Source organism: Fusarium poae, chromosome 3 (genome assembly GCF_019609905.1).
Source record: "Fusarium poae strain DAOMC 252244 chromosome 3, whole genome shotgun sequence".
Classification (NCBI taxonomy): domain Eukaryota; kingdom Fungi; phylum Ascomycota; class Sordariomycetes; order Hypocreales; family Nectriaceae; genus Fusarium; species Fusarium poae.
Window position 1 is genome coordinate 7,065,380 of NC_058401.1, and position 21,416 is coordinate 7,086,795.

The following is a 21,416-nucleotide window of genomic DNA, read 5'->3' on the forward strand; positions in this document are numbered from 1 at the left end:
AAACAGAAAAATAGCAGAAGAAAGGCTAAGACCACATTTCACCATTCCAAATTTCAAGAACTAAGCCCCTGTTCTTTGCTAGCGATATATGTAACAGCGGGTTTAGCTCAATTGGGAGGCGTCAGACTAAAGCTGTCTGGTCATGTGACATATCACATGCCCAGTGGATAGTTACGTCATAAAAGGGGTCCTAGTGATCGCCTCGTATCTCCAAAACCGCGTCGATCAAACATGAAAATATCCAATGCTCAACCAATAGACCATCTGCAGTATTGCAGAATATGAAAAATAAATCTATGGACACATCTGGATTATTATTATACGTAAGTTATCTTCCATCATTTCCTCCTCCTGTTTTGAGATTATGCATTGATACACCCATTTTGTTACAGGGTAGCACGCCTACATTTCAGCTAATCCAGTTGTCACTTGTTCAGTAAATATCTATCATCACTCGTCAAAATTTAAAACATAATAAACGTCGACATCTATCTATTCTTTCAAATTGAAGATATCTTATATACATAATCTACTTCTAGGCTCAGAGCATGACCCGTTCAGCGTTAAAGATCCCATTTCAAGAGTATGAAAACAAACAAAATAGATTCCTGTTGATGAAGTATGATCGCCGCTTTACCAACACCAAGACACTCCCCACTCCCTCACAGTTATCCCTTTATCTGCTGATTATATGGCAACTACATAATTAGTATGATTATGGAAATCCGGCTTTCTCATACAGATGTTTCCACAAATGAACACAATTGCCTCTCTTCCCCCAAACCTTTAAAGCTGTTACCAGATCAAAGTTCCTCGTATTGTAACCATTCACAGATGTTTACCCCCAATCTTATCATCTCACAAGACTCAGAGTATCATCAAAGTGCCGCGCATCCGATATTCATCGAAATTGGACTAGATTCTGAAACTTGACAGAGGCTGAGGAGAATTCTTATCCACCAATCAAAAGAACCCTTGTATCGATCGGGGGTTAGCGTTCCCATCTTAACCCCAGGAAATTAATCAGGTTGTGGAGCACGATCCGTGTAATCGTTGATGGCAACACGTTCTAGACATCGACACGGACCTTCATCACGGCTGTACGGCATCAAGACGTACGTTGTAATCGGCTTCATTAATGACTATTAGCCAAAGCTTTAAAAAAGAACTGAAACCCTCAGCAAAGTAATCACTATCCTCAATATCAATCAATTCATTTCTTCCTTTCAATAGTATATACTCTCTGATCTTCACTGCTTCATCATGTTCTCTTCCATGCTTCTTTTCAGCGGCCTTGTTGCCTCAGCCTTTGCTCATCCCGCTATTGAGCCTCGAGCCAGCTGCACCTTTACTGATGCTGCTTCTGCTATCAAGGGCAAGGCCAGTTGCTCAACCATTGTCCTCAACAACATCGCCGTCCCCGCCGGTACTACTCTCGATCTTACCAAATTGAAAGATGGAACTCATGTAAGTCGTCCTGTTTCCTAAATTCGGACATGTTGTAACATTTTGTAGGTCATCTTCCAAGGAAAGACCACCTTTGGCTACAAGGAATGGGAAGGCCCCCTGATCTCCTTCACCGGAAACAATCTTCTTATTGAAGGTGCTTCTGGCCACTCCATTGACTGTCAAGGTCAACGCTGGTGGGATACAAAGGGCAGCAATGGTGGCAAGACCAAGCCCAAGTTCTTTAGCGCACACTCGCTCACAAACTCCAACATCAAGAGCTTGAACGTTATCAACACTCCTGTTCAAGCATTCAGCATCAACGGAGTCACCAACCTCGGTGTCTATGATGTCCACATGGACAACTCTCTGGGTGACACTCAGGGTGGACACAACACAGATGCCTTCGATGTCGGTTCCTCCACCGGAGTGTACATCTCTGGTGCCGTTGTCAAGAACCAGGATGACTGTCTCGCCATCAACTCTGGTACCAACATCACTTTCACAGGTGGTAACTGCAGTGGTGGCCACGGTCTTTCCATCGGATCAGTTGGCGGAAGATCCAACAACGACGTCAAGACTGTTCGCATTCTTAACTCATCCATCTCCAACTCCGATAATGGTGTTCGTATCAAGACCGTTTCCGGAGCTTCCGGTTCAGTCTCTGATGTCAAGTACGATTCCATCACTCTTAGCAACATTGCCAAGTATGGTATTGTCATTGAGCAGGACTACGAGAACGGCTCTCCCACCGGTATTCCTACCACTGGTGTTCCCATCACCGATGTCACCATCAACAAGGTCACTGGATCGGTCAAGTCTAGCGGCACCAACGTCTACATTCTCTGCGCCAACTGCAAGAACTGGACCTGGACTAACAACAAGGTCACTGGTGGTAAGGCCTCTACTAAGTGCCAGGGCATTCCTTCTGGGGCTTCTTGTTAAGTGATATGAAGGGAGCGGGAAGTAGTTGATGGTGGGTGTGATAAAGGAGAGTGCTTTACTTATGTATATAAATGGAATGGCTCTAGTAAATACAATCATCAGTTTTTAGTCTTTCGTTGTTATTGCAGATTAACTTCAGAGTGACGAATATTGGTAGGTATATAAGATTGTAAAAACTAATTACTCCCACACGACGTCGGCAAGGGCTCATGTTACTTAACGGTAGCATGAGCCTTTGTCACTTGCCTCGTGGAGGTACTGCCCAAACTCTTGTGTTCGAAAGATATCCCATTCTTTTTTGTCTATATCAGCGACAACATTTCACTTGGTCATCCACGAACCAGTGATGCTTTGGAGGTTTGACGGACAGAAACATTGATAACATTACATGAACGACAGACTCGAAACGCCAATCAGTGCTCGAGCTGACAGGGATTGCAAGCATCACGTTTGATATGTGGCTGAGCTTGTTGTTTCAATCTAAGACTGAACTAGTCTACGTCATCAAATCGCGTATTACCTTGTCAGAAGATGACCAAAATAAAATGGTTCATGAACTATCAAGCTGGCTCGCGAGAGTAGCCATCAGTAAACCTGGAATAGAAGACATAACATCTACCAATTCGTGTTATGCCTGCTCCAAGAGAACCAGAACACCTGCGCCATCGGTATGAGCCGAAACCCCGCAAACCCCATACGCCACCAGCGCCGAGGTGGATTGACTTGAATACCATCAGCTCATGGATCAAAGCATGCAACGAAAACCATGGAGATCATTGTCAAAGAGCACACCTACCCCAAGAAACACATGGATTGCCAAAGTGGCTGATACATGTATCAGAGAAACGCATAGTGCCCTTTCAATCCGGCTGCCGCTATGTAGCCCTCAGCTACGTTTGGGGAAGGTCTACAGGCCACGATTTGCAACTGCTGTTAAGCAACCTTGCATCATTTCAAGAAAATAATGCGCTTCAGAATATGTGGGAAGAGGTCCCTGCTACAATTCAGCATGCCGTTGAACTAGTACGCCTCATTGGCGAAGAGTACATCTGGGTTGATCGTCTCTGCATTGTCCAAGATGATCATGAGACGAAGCAAGAACAGATCAGCCAAATGGCATTTATATACGGAAACGCTTACTTTACAGTTGTCGCTGCAGCTGCATACAACGCTCAAGAAGGGTTAAAAGGGATCAAGGACGTTTCTCCCTCGATGTATCAGAATGTCTGGCCAGAAAGGGCAAACATGGACCACTACGGCCTCGTGGCATGGTCGCCGTGGAATGAACGAGGATGGACGTTGCAAGAACTCGTATTTTCACAGAGATCGCTCTTCTTCCACAAGAACGAATTGACTTGGGAATGTCATTGTGCAATATGGCATGAGCGGATGCAACTTGCAGATATTAACGAAACAAACTGCCTTGGGACACATAACCCCAATGCTCGTGGCTTCCGCTATTCTCCTTGGCCGGACCTTCAAGAGTTTCATCAGTTGGCAACCAGCTATAGTCGCAGACAATTATCATTCTCAAGCGACATTCTCCCAGCCTTTACAGGTATCACGACAGCCTTGGCACATTCTTTCCCTGGTGGGTTTCTGTTTGGTTTACCCGAAGTTTCGTTTGATGTTGCTCTTCTTTGGAGATCATCTGGCCCAGCATCTCGGAGCTCAAAAATAGGCGAAGCTTCCGTTCCCAGCTGGTCCTGGATGGTTTGTCTCGACCAGAAGATTTCTGTGGATCTTTCACCCTGGGCGAGTGGCTTTTCGTACCTGGCAGGCTCTACTTCCGAGCAGGTCTCAGAAGAGGACGGCAGACGTACCTATGCACCGCTGCATGTCGCTCATCAACAAGAGTGGAATTCTCGATGGAACCGAAAGCGTCCTCCAGCAGGTGTATTGGATGGACTAGTTACGCAGCCAATCTGCTCGTGGTATGTCAAAGAAGAGACAGGTGATAGACTCATTTCAAACAACCTCGACGTGTTCAAAGATTCCTGTCGTAACAATGACTCTGAGCTACCTCCAGGATGGGAAAGAGACGGTGATTTATTCTACCATTCAGTCGACCCGCATCGCAGATTCAAGTATCCGATTCCTCTAGTCACTAATGAGGAGGAGATTTCGATCGAAAAAGACTCTTCGTTCGTGATAAAAGCTCAGACGGAAAGAGCATTCTTTTATAATATCCCTGAGCCATACGGACAAGCTGTAGATAGGCTTGAAGGAGAAGCTGTCGTGAATCTTTGCAATAGCGAGCAAGTCTGGGCTGGCTGTCTACGCGTTCAGACAAGAACAATCCTTTGGCGACTGTTAACTAAAAAGGTCAAGTGCGAGTTGGTAGTAATATCTAAAGGGTATATAGACTCCAGCGCGGATGGTTGGTCTCGTCTCGATGAACATGATGCATTGAAGAGTCGAGAACTGGAGAAATATGAGTTCTACAACGTCTTGTTTATTGAGTGGAAGGAAGGTGTCGCTTATCGGCAAGGTATTGGTCGCGTGGATAAGTCGGGTTGGGAAGCTGAATCTCGTGACATGATCAATTTACTGTTGGCGTGAGTTTGGGTCTTATTGAGGGCGCTGGAAGATGTGGGATTTTTGTTTTCGGATGTATCGGGACAGTGCATACATGGAAACTTCCATTCAAGATCGGCTTACCTTGTTGGAAGCATCCCTCCAGGACTGCTGTTGTGATTACCATATTCTCTTCTTATAGTGCAAGATATGTTACACCCGTCTGGAGCATGTCTGCAACGGACTCTCGGAAAATCATGACGTCTACAGGTCATTCGGATATGATCATTGAGCTACCAAGAAAATTGCCATAGATCTACCTCACGTAAGATTTTAGACTATTCCAATAGCGTCTTGCGCGTCTAGCTACGTATGGACTCCAAAAGTTGCCGCTTATTATAGAGCGCCAATCAACGATACTCCCCAAGATCCCGTAGGATTTTGGTAAGCTATCTAGTATTATAAATATGCCACCATTTCCGGCGAGCAATCCCCCAGCCAGCACAAGACACCAACATTCATAACCATGATGAGTCGTGTCAGTGTCGCCGTGATCGGTGCCGGCAAGTACCCATAAATGAAACTAAAATAACACCACTCTGACACCTTTGAAGGTCCAACCGGTATTACCATGCTCAAGCAGCTGCTTCAAGACGGATTCAACGCTACATTATTCGAAAGACGAAGTCAAGTTGGCGGGCTATGGGCCTACGACGCAAAGCATGGTTGGACGTCAGCTTTGGAGACCACTAGCGCAAACATTAGCAAATACACATGCGGATTTACGGATTATCCCATACCAGACAGTAAGATACCGACTGAGAAAAGTGTAAATCAGTCGCTAATCATCAGCAGAGTATCCGGTCCATCTGAGTACATGGGACTTTCAAGAATTTATGCAAGGCTACGCCGAACACTTTGGCCTTTTGAAACACATCACATTTGATACAAGCGTCAAGGTTGTTAATCGTAACAAGGAGAACAGCGGATGGGATGTCCAAGTTGAGAATGTTGAGAGTGGACAAACAGACACACACCATTTCGACAAGGTTGCCTTTTGCCATGGCTATCAAACAATGAGGAAGATGCCGGTCTTTCCTGGACAGCAGGAATATGAAGGAGACATTATGCACGCCCAGCAATATCGAAGGTCTGTTTCCATAAAAAGAGATACTCACAATTATGCTGACGTGCAAGTCATAGTCCTGAACTCTTCAAAGATAAGACAGTGGTGATCCTCGGTCTAGCCACCACAACAGACGAGATCGCACCTCAAGTCGTATCGGTAGCCAAAAAGGTTTACGTTTCCCACAGAAGCGGACAAATAATCGTCAAGCGTTTTCGAAAAGGAACACCGGCCGATCTCTTAGTCTCATGGAGACGCCGCGTGATAAGTCAGTGGATCGCAAGAAAGTTTCCAAATGCGTGGAGATTCTTGGCAAACATGGTAGCCAAGCTATTATCATCACAAATGGCCGGCATGAAGCTAGACCCAGCGTGGCGCCTCAAAGACTTTAAAGATCTGACATTGAGTCTGCCAGGACTCATCGAGCATATTCTCCCACTTCTGAAAGATGGAACCGTGACGAGTTTACACGGAATCAAGCGGTTTGTAGGGGGGAAGTCAATTGAGTTTGACGATGGAACGGTACTTGACGACGTTGATAGCGTCATCTTCACTACTGGCTATCAAAGCGACTTTTCACTGGCGCCATTTGTCGAGAAGAGTATCCCAAAGTCGCCAAACTACGGAGGTCCTGCTATTCATCGTCTGTACATGAACGTCTTCCCACCAAAATATGCAGACAGTTGCGCTATGCTCTGTTACTCAGCGTATGGTAAAAACAATGGCTTTTCTTTCAGCGATGTCATGAACATGGCTATTTCCAACATATGGCGTGGAGTAAGTGACCTACCTTCAAAGCAGGACATGGAAGAATGGGTCAACGATCATCACGAATGGCTAGCTTCAAATTGGGCACGAGAACCAACTGTAGATCTAAGCATGGTCAAACAGTATGAATTCCAGCCATGGATGCATAAAAAAGCAGGGACTGGAATGGAGAATCTCGGCTGGGGACGAGCAGGTTGGAAGTTCTGGTGGGAGGATCGAAAGATGTACAATTTGATGAATCACGGTGTTGAGACAGCGCATATGTTTCGGTATTTCAACACGGGCAAGAGAAGTACATGGGATGGGGCGAGGGATGAGATTATACGACAGAATAGGATCGTGAAGGAGTCATTCGGAGGGAAACATAACAAGTCGAGAAGCGAGTAGAATTTTTTATTAATTTATTTTTCTTTATTTCGGGGAGAAGACCGACGAGTAGAGGATTGTTAGTGCTCGCGGGGAACCTGGCTAGTCTAACTCAAGCCTGTTAACATTCTTAATATTAAGCTTGATCATTCACGAGGCTGTAGTGACAGACGCCCCACAGTCTAACCTGAATAAAGAAGGTGTTTAGAGAGCTCCCCCGCGGGGAAATATTTCCAGTGAATGGGGGAAAGGTTTAAGGGTTGACTACCGGTGAAACTGGCGATGTTTACCGTAGACCAACCATGTTTGTCGGTGTACCTTGCGCCGAACCGAGGTCTTGGCAGCGGAAATAGTCTTATATAAACTGTCAAATGCATCCCAGTGTCTGATGAGATGGTTGACAGTGCACTCCAAAATGCATCTCCTTCGTATCTCTGTCGCCATCAAGGCATTTGGCCTGGCTTTCCTCTCTGCCACTGCCACTGCCACTGCCTCTTCGGAAGCTCCTCGTGACTGGACCAGTCTAAAACTCCTCACTAAAGCCGCCGACTCACAAGTCCAAGGTGTTCTCGACAACAAGAATGTATCTCTGACCGGCTCACCGCGATCCCTCACTCGCGCTGTCCGTCAATTGGTCGTACCGTTCCTATGGCCAAACTCGACATACTTCCACAATGAGACTTTGGTGCCTCACATCGAAGAGATGCTGGAAGTACTCCAGAAAGTCCAGCATGACGATGGCACATACACCGTCGGCAATCGCCACTCACCACCTGATACTGGATTTTTGATCGAAGATTTTGGTATCATGGTGCGGATTCTTGAAAAGGACGATCACGAAGCGTCGCAGCCATTTGCGGATGTCATCCGTGGTCTTCTCGTTAAAGCTGGACCTGGTCTTGCAAAGGGCGGTATTCACACGCCCAACCACAGATGGAAGATCTGCAGCGCTCTGGCGCGTATTTCTAGCATTACAGAAAACGAAAGCTATGTCAAGAGGATTGATGAGTGGCTTGCAGAAGGAATTGACATCGACACCGATGGCATTTACTCAGAGCGAAGCCCCAATTATTACTCGGCCGTGTCTAACCCTTCGCTCTTGACTGTTGCTCACGAGCTCAACTACACTGACCTAATCGACTACGTCCGCATGAACCTCGAACTAGCAATTGAGCACGCGGAACCCAATGGTGAGATGGAAGTTATCCAAAGCCGTCGCCAAGATCAAGCACAACCTCCCGTCGTCAACATGGGTAACTTCTACCCTCAGTTCCGTGAGCTTGCTCTCCTCGACAACAACGGTCGCTTTGCTGCTATGGCGCGTCTAATTGAAGAACTCGTTGGTTCACAACTGGGTGATTTCCTGGCCAACTTGATGGAGCGTCCTGAACTCGCCGCTCAACTACCTGATCCAGAAGACCCGTTTGTCGATTTTGAGAAGCACTACACTTCAGCTGGTCTTGTACGCGCGCGACGCGGAAACTTGACAGTTTCTGCTTTCGGTGGTTCAGATTGGTATATCGATGGAAAAAAGGCCGATTTCTACAATCGTATGGGTTCCGGTCTGTCTACCAACCCAACCATGTTCCGGGCATGGAACGGAAAGGCTGTTCTTGAAGCTGTTCGTCTCAGTGCCAATTTTTTCAGCATGGGCCATTTCCGATCCAATGGAGTTAATGTGTCTGACAACGGCGTTATCAAGCTGGGAAGCGAGATCGAGGTTCCATACTATCTCCCCATGCCATCTGAGCGCCGCGATGAGAACGGCACATACAAACTATCTCGCTCAGTCGACGGTCGCTTCTACGCTATGCTTGACTTTGAAAATCGCCCTGCTATCATGCGCCGCCTCAAGACCGAAGTCGAGATCAGCTCCACCAAGGCTGGTTACGACCTTAACTTCCAGGTCACTGGTGAGGATGATGTCGAGCTTACCTTTGAACTGACCTTCCGGGAGGGTGGAAAGTTCAAGGGAGTGAAGGAGTTTGTGGACAGTGACAACACCACTATTTATCGCCTCACAGAAGGAAAGGGAGAGTATACTATGGGCGATGATAAGATTACTTTCGGGCCTGGAAATGGCATGGGAGTTATTCAGAATGACGCTGGAGAGCAGTACAACTGGCATCGTGGCAACTTGACTTTGGAGGGAAGTCATGTGTATATCACTGGTGTCACACCTTTGAACTATACACTCAACCTGGGCTTTGCTTAATTTTGGCTAGAGTAGAATTAATATACCAACTTCTTGTCGTTAACTCGTGTTGCTCTGAACTAAAAGATCAAAAGTAGCCTTCAGGTATGCGCTATAAGCCTTGGCTTCTGAGACTTCCTGTCTTTCTCCGTGGGCCAACGACCATTATTAAACGTCACAGTGCACGGAACCATATATATGGGTATCGAAATTGGATCTTGCATTATGCTACATGAGTCTCTTTATCACATCTATCTTATTTACCACCACGACCTTACTCCTCAAGCTCAGCGAGCATGATGTCAGCAGCCTTCTCAGCCACCATGTATGTAGACACAGCGGTGAAAGTACCGGGAATGCGGGGGTAGACAGAAGCGTCAACAACACGCAGACCAGCAACACCGCGAACACGGAACTTGGAGTCAAGGACAGCCATCTTGTCATCGTCAGCACCAATGGGGCAGGTGGATGAAGCGTGGTGACCCCAGGTGTTGTCCTTGATGTAAGTCTTGATGTCCTCCTGGGTCTTGACGTGGTCACCGGGGAGGGCCTCCTGGACCTTTACGGGCTGGCTGGCGAGAGCCTTGCGGGTAAGCTCAACGGCCTCAGTCATGGCCTGGAGATCCTTGTCGTAGTCACCGTTACCAGTGTCAAAGTAGTTGAAGGTGATGTCGGGGGTGTCAAGAGGGTCAGCGGAGCGGAGGAGGACGTTGCCAGCAGTGTTGCGGGGGTGAGCCTTGAGGATGGCCCAGGAGAACCAGTCGTGCTCGATGGTAGCGTTGACGGCATAGTTGGGGAAGTAACCACGGAAGTTGACGGGTCCACCGAAGGCAAAGATGTCAAAGTTGTTCTTATCAGCAGTGGTAGACTTGTAGAACATGGTGGCAGCTAGACCAGAAGAGGAGTAGATACCGTGGTCGCCAAGGACAGGGCTCCTCCAGCGGTCAAGGCAAGGGTCCTCATCAGTGTAGAGGCTGAAAGTGCAGCCGTCGAAAGCAGTGAAGTTCTCAGGTGTGTTACCCTGGACGCTGATCTCGTAGTGGTCCTGGAGGTTGGTACCGACACCGGGGAGATCGACAACGACGGGAATGTCAAACTTCTTCAGCTCATCAGCAGGTCCGATACCGCTGAGCTTGAGGATCTGGGGAGTGTTGTAGACACCACCAGCGACGATGACCTCACGAGAAGCGGTAGCGTTACCAGCGACACCAGCAGCACCAGTGGAGAGAGGGCTGGCGCTGTAGAGGTGCTTGCCGTCGAGGAACTCCACACCAGTAGCACGGGGAGTATCCTCGGACTCGTCGAAGAGAACCTTGGTGACGTAGGCGTTAGTGCGGACATCGAGAGGGTATCGCTTGGTGCCGTTCTCGAACTTGGCATCGCGGACAGAGAGGATGAACTCGCGGGGTCCAACACGGCTGGCGGACTTGGTGGAGAGAGGGATCTGGTAGTAGCCAGCCTTCTGGTCACGAGCGAGGGTATCGGCGTTGGCATCGCCAGCAATGAGGGTCTCCATGGTGAGAAGCTCACCACTAACCTCGGAGAGGGCAGTGGCACCTCCAACAAGGAGGCTCATGAGCTGAGCATCACCGAGAGGGATGCTGAGAGGGGCAGTCTCGGTGCTCAACCAGCCATCGTAACCGTGGCCAGGCTGAGCAGGGAGAAGGTGGTTGTTGTCCTCGGCCTTGACAAAGTACTTTCGCATGTTATCGGCGGACCAAGAGTCGTCGCCGGTGAGAGAAGCAATGTACTCAAAGTCAGACTGGTGGGGGTATACAGCGATCAGAGCGTTGTGAGCAGTGCAGCCACCGAGAGCCTGAGTACGAGGGTACAGAGTACCCTTGAGCTTGGCATCAGCGGGAGGGTTGAGACCAGTGTACTCTCCGTTGGGAGTGTCGTAGGTGGTCTTGAAGTCACGGGCCTGTCGCTCATCGTCGGCGTAGTGCTTGACGAAGAAGTTCCAAGAGATCTCGGGGTCCTCGGAAGCGTTGGCCGAGTAGGCAGGGACGGTGTAGTTGGTGGTGGCGTAGTCATCACCAGCCTCGATGAGGAGAGTCTTGTGGCCAGCCATGGCAAGGCGAGCGGCCAGAGGACCACCACCGGCACCAGAACCGACAACAATGTACTCGTAGCCAGTGAGGGCGACTGCATAGGCAGACAGGGGGGCGGCCAGAAGGCCGGTGAGGAAAGATTGTCTCATGGTGAATTAATTAATTAATCGAGATGCAGTAAACAAAAGTCAGACAAGGGAACTAAAGGAGTGGTTTCCCTGTAATGCGATAGGTCTAGTCGTCGTCAAAGAAGGACTAAGGAAGGAATGACTGGTCAGAGATCGACTGATGACTGGAAAAAGAAAGTGGTAGACATGTCTTGGGTATTTAAACAGTTGGATATACCGAGAGTCCTGCATTCTGAGCCGAGACATCCATGCAGATGCATCCGATGTCGACGTCGGCAGTGCCCATATACCGAGGCTGCGAACATCTGATTACAGGCATATGCAATGCAACTGTATCAGGGAGAGTTGCACAAATTCCAGAAATAACAGCTTCCAGAACCAATTACAGGTATAGCCAAGACATTATAGATATGACTTTCTTGGATCTGCAGTGAAGATGTTGCAATTCGGTGCAATCTTGAACCGTGTGAACCCATCGTCAAAGTAACATTCACCACATTGCATAAAAGAATCGTAACTGTGAAGGGAATGGTACCGGAGAATGGTGGCTCTGTACAGCGAAACTCCGTACATCCGTTACTTGCTAAGGACTCGCGTGGTTTCCGTCCAACGGCTTTTGAGGCGGAACAAGGTTAGTGAGCCGCATGGCGTTGCATTTCTATCTCTAGTTGATCCAATGCCCGCTCGTGGCGAGGCAGGGGACAGGTATTGTTGGTGTCGCATCACTGATCTACGACAGGGGTTATACCCCTGATGACCCCTTTCTTGATCTATCTCTCCTGCGGCCTTTAGTAATATGCCCGATTTCTTGATGAGTATTTGGTCTAGTCTCACTCTCATCGTCAGGAACAAGAGACGACACGTGCATGACCCGTCATTCCGTGTGGATTCGTCTGATCTGCTGATGCGATGATGCCATGGTTCAGGCTGCCTCCGGGGGAGACGAAGCCATGATAGTGGCCGTTCTTATCAAGAAGCATTGACGTTAGTACGATCCGAGTGGTTAATTATGGGCGTTTTAATGTGTCCGGATTATATCCTCCGCAATTAATTTACCGTTGAGAATTCAGCTCGGAAAAACACCAACAAGAATAAAGACGTGACCCAGTATTGTTGGTTGGATGTCTAGTTTAATTACCAACGATCCACTTACAAGTCCCGGGTAGGTTCTGCCAACTAAGAAACCTGCATTTCTGAATGTCTTCCAACTTGGTAGTTCTGTTAGCCATGTCATCTGATGCATAAAGAATCGTAAAACCTTGAATAGACCAAGAGCATGGACATCCATTTGAGTAGTAAGTAACAGCGCTTTATTGCAAAAGCTGGGGAGGGTTTGTGAGGTTAAAAAGTAAGTTGCAGATCGTTATACAATGAGATATCCACTGTCCCGCAACGGCTCCCACATACCTCCATACTTGGTGACAGTAGTAAATTTCCGCAATAGATCACATAACAACATGGCTACAGTATTATGATCGACTTCTATTTAAATTTAGTCTAACATGTTTGATCTCGTTCATTCAAGTTCGGGTAAGGCACACGGAAAGACAGTGTCTTTTTTTGGCTGCGATAAACCCGCATCGCTAGGACTGGGCCGCCAGGAAGTCGAAACATTTTTGACTTTTTAAATTCCATCAAATGGCATGACTGATCCAGATTTGCAATCCAATGCTGTTACTTCTATGCACAGGAAGAGTTTGTGTATAATCCGGGTCATACTTCTAGTCCTGGAGGCAAGCCGGTCTTTATTTTTGGCAACTTGTTCTCTATTTTATACATACATCTACTGTCTTCACGGACTGTGAGATCTCTTAGTATTGTTCTTAATTCCGCCCGACACGTGTGAGACCGCGGAAAAGAACATCCAATTCCCAGGGTATGTGTATCAGTGACCCGCTAGATCCACTGTTGACGGGTTATTCAACGGCGGGGAACCCAAACTATTTATTAGGCCCAATGTTAATCTCACAGGATCTTGGATTCTACATTACGACAATCTCTAATGTAATTCTTTGTTCCAGTAAGAAAAGGCACAGTAAGAGATGGTCGTCAAAGTAAAAAAACAAGAGATTTTAATAGGAACTCGACCGTCTTTAATCACGGGTACGACACTGGTTGAACCCTCACTCCTCGCTTAAAGCAATGACCACCTGATCATACACCGGAGGGTCCCGAATCCCCGTCCCAGGAGAGTCTTCAGGTGCGGTACTCCACAGTTTCTCAAATGTCAACTATAGCCTGTCCAATACATCATCAGCACGGGGAATTGTTCAGGGTAGGAACGGACTTTATAGGTTTCAGAAACATCACAATGGCGACATGCTTCATTTTCTTGAACATCAGCCAAACTGTCAACCATTATCACATATACAAGTTTGAGTTAGGAAATAACTGTATTTAGTTAAAACCCTTCTATTTCATCGTTCATATGAACGCATTCCCAATTCTACCATAATTCCGGTGCACCAAGTCCTGACTAGATACCCATCTCCGCCCGAGTCCGTTGAGACTAGTCGGAGTCAGGAGAAGGAGGTCGGGGAGGTGGCGGATCCGGGTGAGGAATGGGGACAGGGGGACGAGGTGTAGCGGGTCCAGGTGAGTGTGGTCCAGGCATTTTGTCGATTCTAGTTTAGTTGTCGAGTTCAAGGTTGTTTAGTATGTATGGGTTGATGAGGAAGTAAAATCGTTACTGTTGGCGGAAGTATTGAGGATTTATATAGGCTGCAGAGATGGGTGATTATTTGACGAAACCGGGTTGCGGTGAGTTACGAGATGTGTATACATGTCCAAAGTCTTTGATTCATCGTTCTATATAGATCCTCTGCTTCAGAGATACATATCCGCTGCGAAACAATCCCGGTGTTGTCTAGTATTATTCACTATTGATTCCAGCGGCTGGTGCAACCACACGCCCATTAAAACAGCAAATCTAAGCATACAATACATCAACCTTCTGGCTCCTTGTTCGAATGGCGTTCGCCCTCTGTAGTCTTATTAACTACTACTTCCCATCAGACCAGAAGCGATCCAGTGCGTCCTGGCGGACTTCATACGCCCAGTGATGGCAAGTCTGATGTACCACAGGGCTCACATCAGGTCCATCCTCATCCTCCCCATCATCGTCAGCAAAGACACTCCGTATCCCAAGAGCAATATATTTCTTGAGCAAGATTCTTCGCCAGCGACCAGTCTCGCCTACACATTTCTTCCAGCGGCTGATCTGGCGCTGGTCATCGTCACAGCGACGCCCCATGTAAAATCGGCAGTACCACTGGAACCAGCCACGGACATCGTACTCGTGAGCGATCCAACCAGCTGCCTCCCATTCCTCAATGCTTTGTCCACATTGTACTCCGTATTTGTTGATCTCTGGGTCGTAAGTGGTACTGGTGAGATATGAATCCACATCCAAGCCGGCTGTCCATGACTCTGGAAGTTCTTTCCAATCATCCTTGACAGTAATCTTTAGGCGTTTTGAGTACAGAGGTCGCCAGTAGGATCCACCAAAGCTTCCTTCCCGAATGATCTCCTCGGGTGATTTGTTTGGGCGGAAATCAGGATGCGACTCGAAACGAAAAGTCCCATCGATGTCGCGAATCGGTTCATCGCTCTTAGATTGCCATGAAGTCCATCCAGCTATGATTGACTCCACATCTTTTGAGGGTTCAGTGTCTGTTTCATGATCTGAATCTGAAATGGGAAGGGCTCGACTAGGATGGTGGCCTCTTTTCACGCGGGGAGCGCTTCTTCGTGATGAGGTTCCGCTGACTTGGTCATCATCGTCTTCATCATATGTTGGTTTCGACACAGCTTCGGCTATGCGTCTTGATTGTCTTGTAGGCGCGCGTGGTGGGTTCGCCTTTCGTTTGTTGTTTTTGTTACTGGTCCTGGTTTCGGCTGAACGAGGCTCATTCTTGGGGATGAGGGGTTTGATATCCTTGAGAAGAAGCGCGTTATTCTCAATGTTCTCTCGTCTTCTGGCTGCAAAGTCCGCCATTGTTTTTTGTACTGGCTGTGATATAGTGTTGAATCAGTAGCTGAATGTATTTGTTTGCTGTGACGCGATATGAAATACGTCATAGAACTAGACCACTAATTCTAGACCCACCTCGCGCCACCCCGGTCATCTTCAGGGCACTCAGTGAAGCCTAGCATGCTAAAACTCCAGCCCTTGTCCAATCCAATTTAGACCGTATAGGAACATGATAAATATCACCAACATGTATTTCAAGAACACTTTTGAGAGATGAGGTATTATTATGCAGCCGGAAAGGAATCGTTTCAGCAGCATCATCTATTTCTGATTCAAAAGTGACAAGAACTGCCAGTCAGCTTCTAGCAATAGGGCGCAACGAGGTATCACCCATGGTGAACTTCCGCTCAATACTCCAAAGTACTCAAATCAAGCTCCTCTTTCCGCCTTCTAATAAGTAGCTTTGCTTCAGGGTTGGCTACATAAGCCATGCCAAAGGCCACGGGCTCAGGCCTCTTGCCATCGACATGCTTCCAATCATACTTCAGAAGCAAATGGCAAAGTGCGATCTTGACTTCGTTGGAGGCAAACCAACGTCCCGGGCAAGAGTGCAAACCGTGACCGAATCCGAGGTGATTTGGACTTGTATTCACCAAGTAAGACATTTGTTCATTGTCCTTTGGAACAAACCGGTAAGGGTCAAATGTCTTGGCGTTGTTGTAGTTTTCATCACTCCACATGTGGTTGGCTGTGACTACCACCTTGTTGCCTTTCTTGACAGTTGTTCCATTTGAAAGCGTAACGTCTTCGAGGGCCCGTCTTCTCCATCCTATAATCAGCTCGTTAGTAGCTAGACTTCATGTTAACAAATAGGTCTCACCTATAAGAATGGGCTTCATCCGTTGTGTCTCCTTCAAGAAGCTATCCATTAGTTTGAGATCAGCCAGCGCTGTCTTCTTCAAACCTTGCTCTGACAGGACTCGAATGATTTCTTCCCTCAGAGCTGTGAAAACCTCGGGATATGTAGCAATGTTAACCATTGTCTGCGATAGGAGGTCGGTAGTAGTGTGGATAGCAGCAAGGGTCAGCGCAATTTGGCAATCGGCAGGAGGTAGTTCCGATCCTGACTGAGCGAACCATTCAATCGCATCATCGAAGGGAGGTTTCTCTCCTCTGGCCAATGCCTCGGCCTTGATTTGCTCTCGACGTTCAATATGAGGGTTTAGTTCTTTGCGGGCAGCGGTCAATGCTCGTCGAACTTCTCGGCATTGAGGAAGAACCCAGTGGATATAAGGTCGCAACCATCGAGGAATAATGCAGAGAATCATCATGGCCTCGAACGTTTTCCTGGTGTAGTACGCACTGGCGTTATTCCATCCTTCGTCTCGGCAAAGTTCTTCACCCATGAATACTCGGGAAGACATGCGTGAAACAATGGTCGAGATATGCTCGTTAAGATTGAGAGTATGCCATTCTAGCGATAGTTGATTAGCCAGTGTACCAAACACTCATGGAGCACTTACCAGTTGAGTCAGTAATAACACTCTGCATAACTAGGGCGGCTTCATCCGACAAGGGACTCGTTAGCTTGGCTACACATTCTCCTGTTAGCAGACGTTCTTGGAACCAGGGTAGAAGAACACAAACCCAAAGCTTTGGTCAAGTGTCGTCCGATGACCTTTGGCATAACAGGATCATGCATAAGAGCACCAAATCCAGGAATATAGGCGTGATTGTCCTGAATGATGTTAAAAAAGCTAATTCCTTTCATGACAATGCCAACTTACATCACTAGCCGCTGCTCCAAAGTCAAATCTCTTGTCGCTCTTGATTTCGTCGATCATTTGAGGAGGAAGAATCGTTAACTCTCCCCATTCGCAAAACAGTCTATACGGCTTCTCAGCAAATCGCGCGGCCCCAGCAGCAAGAATTTCAAGACTGTTGCTGTTTTCCATATATCGTTTGAGTCGTGGTATGTTGCTGAACTCAAATGCTTTTCGTGGGTTGAGCAAATCCTTCGGTTGTGTGAATTGAGACCAGTATACCATGACAGCCATTAGAGTGACCAAGGCATATGGTATGAGTGAATTTGTGGTCTGATCCATGAGGTCCGATCGTAGACGGTGTGTTGTATTGTTGTGAAAATCCATCGTTGGCAAGTTCTCGTGTTAACGAGAAGTGAGAGATGCCAGCGCCTGTTGGTCAAAAAGCGAAGAAGTATTAAGTGTCAGTAAGAGGCCCATCGTAAGCAGGATCGAATCGAATTTATAGCAATTGCAACACGCAAAAGGAATCGAATGATCAGATTACTCAAGCTCAAAGTCTCCATTGAGCTTACGCGACAAGCCTCTGAAGGATCGTGATCCATGAACGGATAACTCCCGGCACAGCCTAGATCCCGCATGCCAAGTTTCGAAGGATGATCTTCCAACAAGCGGATTGGATATCGAAAGCGATCCTTTCCATATTGAACCTGTCAGCTTCGCCTATACCAAGTTTTGTAACTTCGATTTCATGATTTCCCTTGCAGCATCCACTATTTATTCTATCGATACCAAGGTCCTCAGCGATGAGGATCGAAGGATTCAGGACGCTCAGTTGGACAATTCCAATAGGATTTCTTTTCATCTTTCTGAACATGACGTAATACTAAACGAAAGTTCTTTTGTTTAAATCGGGAAAATGCACCGAAGCTGTCCTTTGCGATAATTTTGACCATTTGTTAAAAGCAACTATGAATATGCAAATACACATTTCGACCAACTCTTATTAGTCTCAAGAGAATTCAACTTGTTAATCATCTTTATTTTTCTTCTTTGTGGTAGTATTTAAAGTGTCCACTTCACAAGCTTTGCACCGGTTGCCTTCATCATGGCTAGGTAGGAGACAAATACACACTGACAGGCCCAACCAGACGTATCATGTGCATGCCGGTGCTCAATTGGAAATCTCTAAAGCCCATGCAATGCCATCAGCTCTTTGAATGATGCATCCTCGAGAAGTTGCCCGGCACTAAAGCGGTGCTCGGGGGAATACGATAGACCCCTTCGCAGTATCGAGAGCACGAGTTTCTGCTCGACAGGACTGATGTTATACAGTGAACGCTTGAGCTTAGCTTCTAGAGTTTGACGAGGATCTGGTCCTCTGTTCTGGTCATACCATGACTCGTTGTATTGCCTGCCTTCATAGAAACCCCTCCAAGCCAAGGGAAGAGGCCCAAGGCATTTCACCATAAAGTCGACGACTGAAGTGTGCTCTGAGCCGAAGAACAGGGGAACGCCTAGAAAAAGTTCGGCAAAGATGCACATATAGCTCCACATGTCGGAGGCAAATCCAGGGTCTGCATTGTGAAGACGTTCTGGGGCGCAGTAGATGGCAGGTGACTGGAATTTGCACTCCACGGTGGTGCCAGACTCGGCGGCCAGTCCAAAGTCAGCGAGAGTTATAGTTCCTTTCACAATAGACTTATGCGGAGCTATAGGCATAACCAGCTCGCCGGTTTTCAATATGCGCCTGGACGTAGGTATGGGCACCTTCCGCGGACGCCCGAGATATTCGTACTTGGCAGATACGGTGGTGCCACTCTTGAAAGGAGCAAGTCCATACAAGATATTGGCGCTGTTGATATCTGTATCACATGGGTTAAAATCCTCTTCTGTTTGACGCGATAAGAATTGCATGGGCAGCATACCTCGATGCACGATTCCACCGTCATGTAGGGCCTTAATGGCTTGCAGCAGTTGTTTGGCAGACGATCTCCTAGCGGCGGTAGACATAGAAGAGGCATATGTCCGCAGGCTAGGGCCGAGCAAGGGAAAAACCAGTACTCTATGTTGTGTCGTCTTGAAGGGGCTGGGCAGCATAAACGTCCCCTGGTATATCAAGAGGCGGGCAGTGTCCTGCACGGCACTGGTAATTGTTTTCTGCGCGGTATACTCTCGCTCGCCGGAAGGCCCAGGCGTCATAATCTTGAGAGCGACATCTTCGTTGGTAACCATGTCATGAGCCATCCAAACAGTCGAGTAGCCGCCATGGCCCAGTTTATGCTCAACACGGTACCTGTTGACAAGGACCTCTCCGATGCAGACTGGATAATAGAGCCCCAGTTCGTATCGCACCAACGGCTCAGATGCATACTCAACCTTAGACTCGTCACCTGGGTCAACAAAATCACCCCAGATAGGGGCGCAATCCGCATTATTGTTTCCAGTAGCCATTGTGATGCGAGGAGGGTGTGAACAAGGAAGGTCGAAAGTTCAAAGAATATATGCAGAGGTTTCTCTAGTTAAAGCTTAACAATTCCCTCCATTTCAATGCTTATAGTTAAGGTTGGGATCACAGGATTTTAATTTAATTATTTTCCTGAAAGGGCCTCAGGGTATTAAAAGATTTGGCCACCGGAAGCATAAGAGACGAAATTAGTAGGTCACGTTATGCTCCCTAGACTATGGCTCTTAGACTATTTATTTTTATAACCTAAGACTTAGGGGGGAGGAGGTTAGAGTTCCTCCCACGAGACTGAGTCTACCAACATAGAGCAGCTGCCTAAACTCAATGTCGTGGGTGACTCATAAAAGAAGCTTCAGATGAGCCGTCCAGAGAGTAGTAAAAGATAGATACGCTTCAGTGTCACGGAGAAGATTCATTGAGACTAGGTTTTTTTATGTTGAATCTTGTATTTGCAAATAATCATAAGCTGCAAAGGTAAAGATCTTGATGACTCAAGTCAGAATTGGGGTATTTATAGCAGCCTTCGCATCGAAACCACTCGTTTTATTCCTCATCCTTTTGTCACACTCCTAGATCGAAGCCTATCAACAACCCACCACCACCAACAACCATGGCTTCTTCACACCTTCAAGACACACACAACCACCCCACAACATGTTGCTCTAACATGATTAAATCAGGAGCCTCTCCTGATCTTCGCCCCATCGTCATATGTGGGCTTCGGAGAAATGACAAATATACCATGTATCAGAACCTCGTTGAGTTTCATGAGGACAAATTCACACGGCCTCCTAATCATACGACAAGATGGCCAGCCCCTTGGGAAATCGATGCTGGCTCAGAAATTTTTGTCTGTCGGGGTGACTTCTTGAATCTGCTCCATGGCAACAGGTTCTTCCACTGGCAGTACTTTGAAGGAAATCATTACGGTACGAGCATGGACACCGTTGCCAGTCTGCAAAAACAAGGCATGGTATCGATTTTCGAAACCGATCTTACAGGACACTCGTTAACCACGAAGTACCAATGCCTCAATCCGCGCTACGTTTTCATCCGACCTCCAAACGCTGAGTACTTGAGGTCCTCCCCCGTCACCCGCGGCATGGACGAAGACAGTCTTCAATACGTAATATCCTACACCGAGAAGGATTTGGATACTGCTGAAGAATCTGGTATCTTTGATCTTGTCATCATTAATGATGATCCGGACAAAGCTTTCCAGAAGTTGGAAGCGTTTGCACTTGGACTTTAAAGGGAATTGCTCGTCTGTGGACAAGGCTTGAGCAGGAGCATAGTGCGATTCTACTATATGTGTGTTAAAGATGTAGTATAAATGCTGAAGAGCATCTTTTTTGTCAATGGTAACTACTGGAAACCGTTACCTCGTTAATTTCTGGAGATTCTCACTAGAAGAACCCGAATTAATAAAAGTTTGTTTCACTTTAATAGGAATATAAATCTGTCCCAGTTATCAAGTCTGACGGTGAGGCTGAAAACACCTTATTGCGTGACGTTGCATCTAATGCCCAACCCATTATTTGAAGATGTCCGAGGCGTAAGTCCCGAAGTATACGTTAAAAATCAACTCAATAATAAACAATGCCCAACCCATAGTTTATAGCATTGGTCAATAAACATGATAAGCACTCAAATTAACTGCGACACCGCGGAA

At 47.1% G+C, this 21,416-nt stretch overlaps 8 protein-coding genes across 8 annotated transcripts; 4 read left to right on the plus strand and 4 right to left on the minus strand.

The window, feature by feature from the left end:
* Window positions 1-1,263: 1,263 nt before the first annotated feature.
* On the plus strand, window positions 1,264-4,953 carry FPOAC1_009765 (uncharacterized protein; the record flags this gene model as incomplete). The annotated part of the gene is made up of 3 exons (XM_044854186.1): window positions 1,264-1,467; window positions 1,516-2,341; window positions 3,233-4,953. The coding sequence occupies 3 exons, from the start codon at window positions 1,264-1,266 to the stop codon at window positions 4,951-4,953; spliced, it is 2,751 nt and encodes a 916-aa protein (XP_044706856.1).
* A 484-nt stretch (window positions 4,954-5,437) lies between these two features.
* On the plus strand, window positions 5,438-7,189 carry FPOAC1_009766 (uncharacterized protein; the record flags this gene model as incomplete). The annotated part of the gene is made up of 4 exons (XM_044854187.1): window positions 5,438-5,465; window positions 5,523-5,714; window positions 5,764-6,058; window positions 6,112-7,189. The coding sequence occupies 4 exons, from the start codon at window positions 5,438-5,440 to the stop codon at window positions 7,187-7,189; spliced, it is 1,593 nt and encodes a 530-aa protein (XP_044706857.1).
* A 394-nt stretch (window positions 7,190-7,583) lies between these two features.
* On the plus strand, window positions 7,584-9,383 carry FPOAC1_009767 (uncharacterized protein; the record flags this gene model as incomplete). Its single annotated transcript, XM_044854188.1, has 1 exon — window positions 7,584-9,383. The coding sequence occupies one exon, from the start codon at window positions 7,584-7,586 to the stop codon at window positions 9,381-9,383; it is 1,800 nt and encodes a 599-aa protein (XP_044706858.1).
* Window positions 9,384-9,636: 253 nt separating this feature from the next.
* Window positions 9,637-11,562, minus strand: FPOAC1_009768 (uncharacterized protein; the record flags this gene model as incomplete). Its single annotated transcript, XM_044854189.1, has 1 exon — window positions 9,637-11,562. The coding sequence occupies one exon, from the start codon at window positions 11,560-11,562 to the stop codon at window positions 9,637-9,639; it is 1,926 nt and encodes a 641-aa protein (XP_044706859.1).
* A 2,980-nt stretch (window positions 11,563-14,542) lies between these two features.
* FPOAC1_009769 (uncharacterized protein) lies at window positions 14,543-15,538 on the minus strand (the record flags this gene model as incomplete). The annotated part of the gene is made up of 1 exon (XM_044854190.1): window positions 14,543-15,538. One exon carries the CDS (start codon window positions 15,536-15,538, stop codon window positions 14,543-14,545), a length of 996 nt encoding a protein of 331 aa, XP_044706860.1.
* Window positions 15,539-15,921: 383 nt separating this feature from the next.
* FPOAC1_009770 (uncharacterized protein) lies at window positions 15,922-17,664 on the minus strand (the record flags this gene model as incomplete). Its single annotated transcript, XM_044854191.1, has 5 exons — window positions 15,922-16,343; window positions 16,395-16,988; window positions 17,038-17,106; window positions 17,162-17,252; window positions 17,302-17,664. 5 exons carry the CDS (start codon window positions 17,662-17,664, stop codon window positions 15,922-15,924), a joined length of 1,539 nt encoding a protein of 512 aa, XP_044706861.1.
* Window positions 17,665-18,465: 801 nt separating this feature from the next.
* FPOAC1_009771 (uncharacterized protein) lies at window positions 18,466-19,731 on the minus strand (the record flags this gene model as incomplete). The annotated part of the gene is made up of 1 exon (XM_044854192.1): window positions 18,466-19,731. The coding sequence occupies one exon, from the start codon at window positions 19,729-19,731 to the stop codon at window positions 18,466-18,468; it is 1,266 nt and encodes a 421-aa protein (XP_044706862.1).
* Window positions 19,732-20,354: 623 nt separating this feature from the next.
* FPOAC1_009772 (uncharacterized protein) lies at window positions 20,355-20,996 on the plus strand (the record flags this gene model as incomplete). Its single annotated transcript, XM_044854193.1, has 1 exon — window positions 20,355-20,996. One exon carries the CDS (start codon window positions 20,355-20,357, stop codon window positions 20,994-20,996), a length of 642 nt encoding a protein of 213 aa, XP_044706863.1.
* Between the last annotated feature and the right edge of the window lie 420 nt (window positions 20,997-21,416).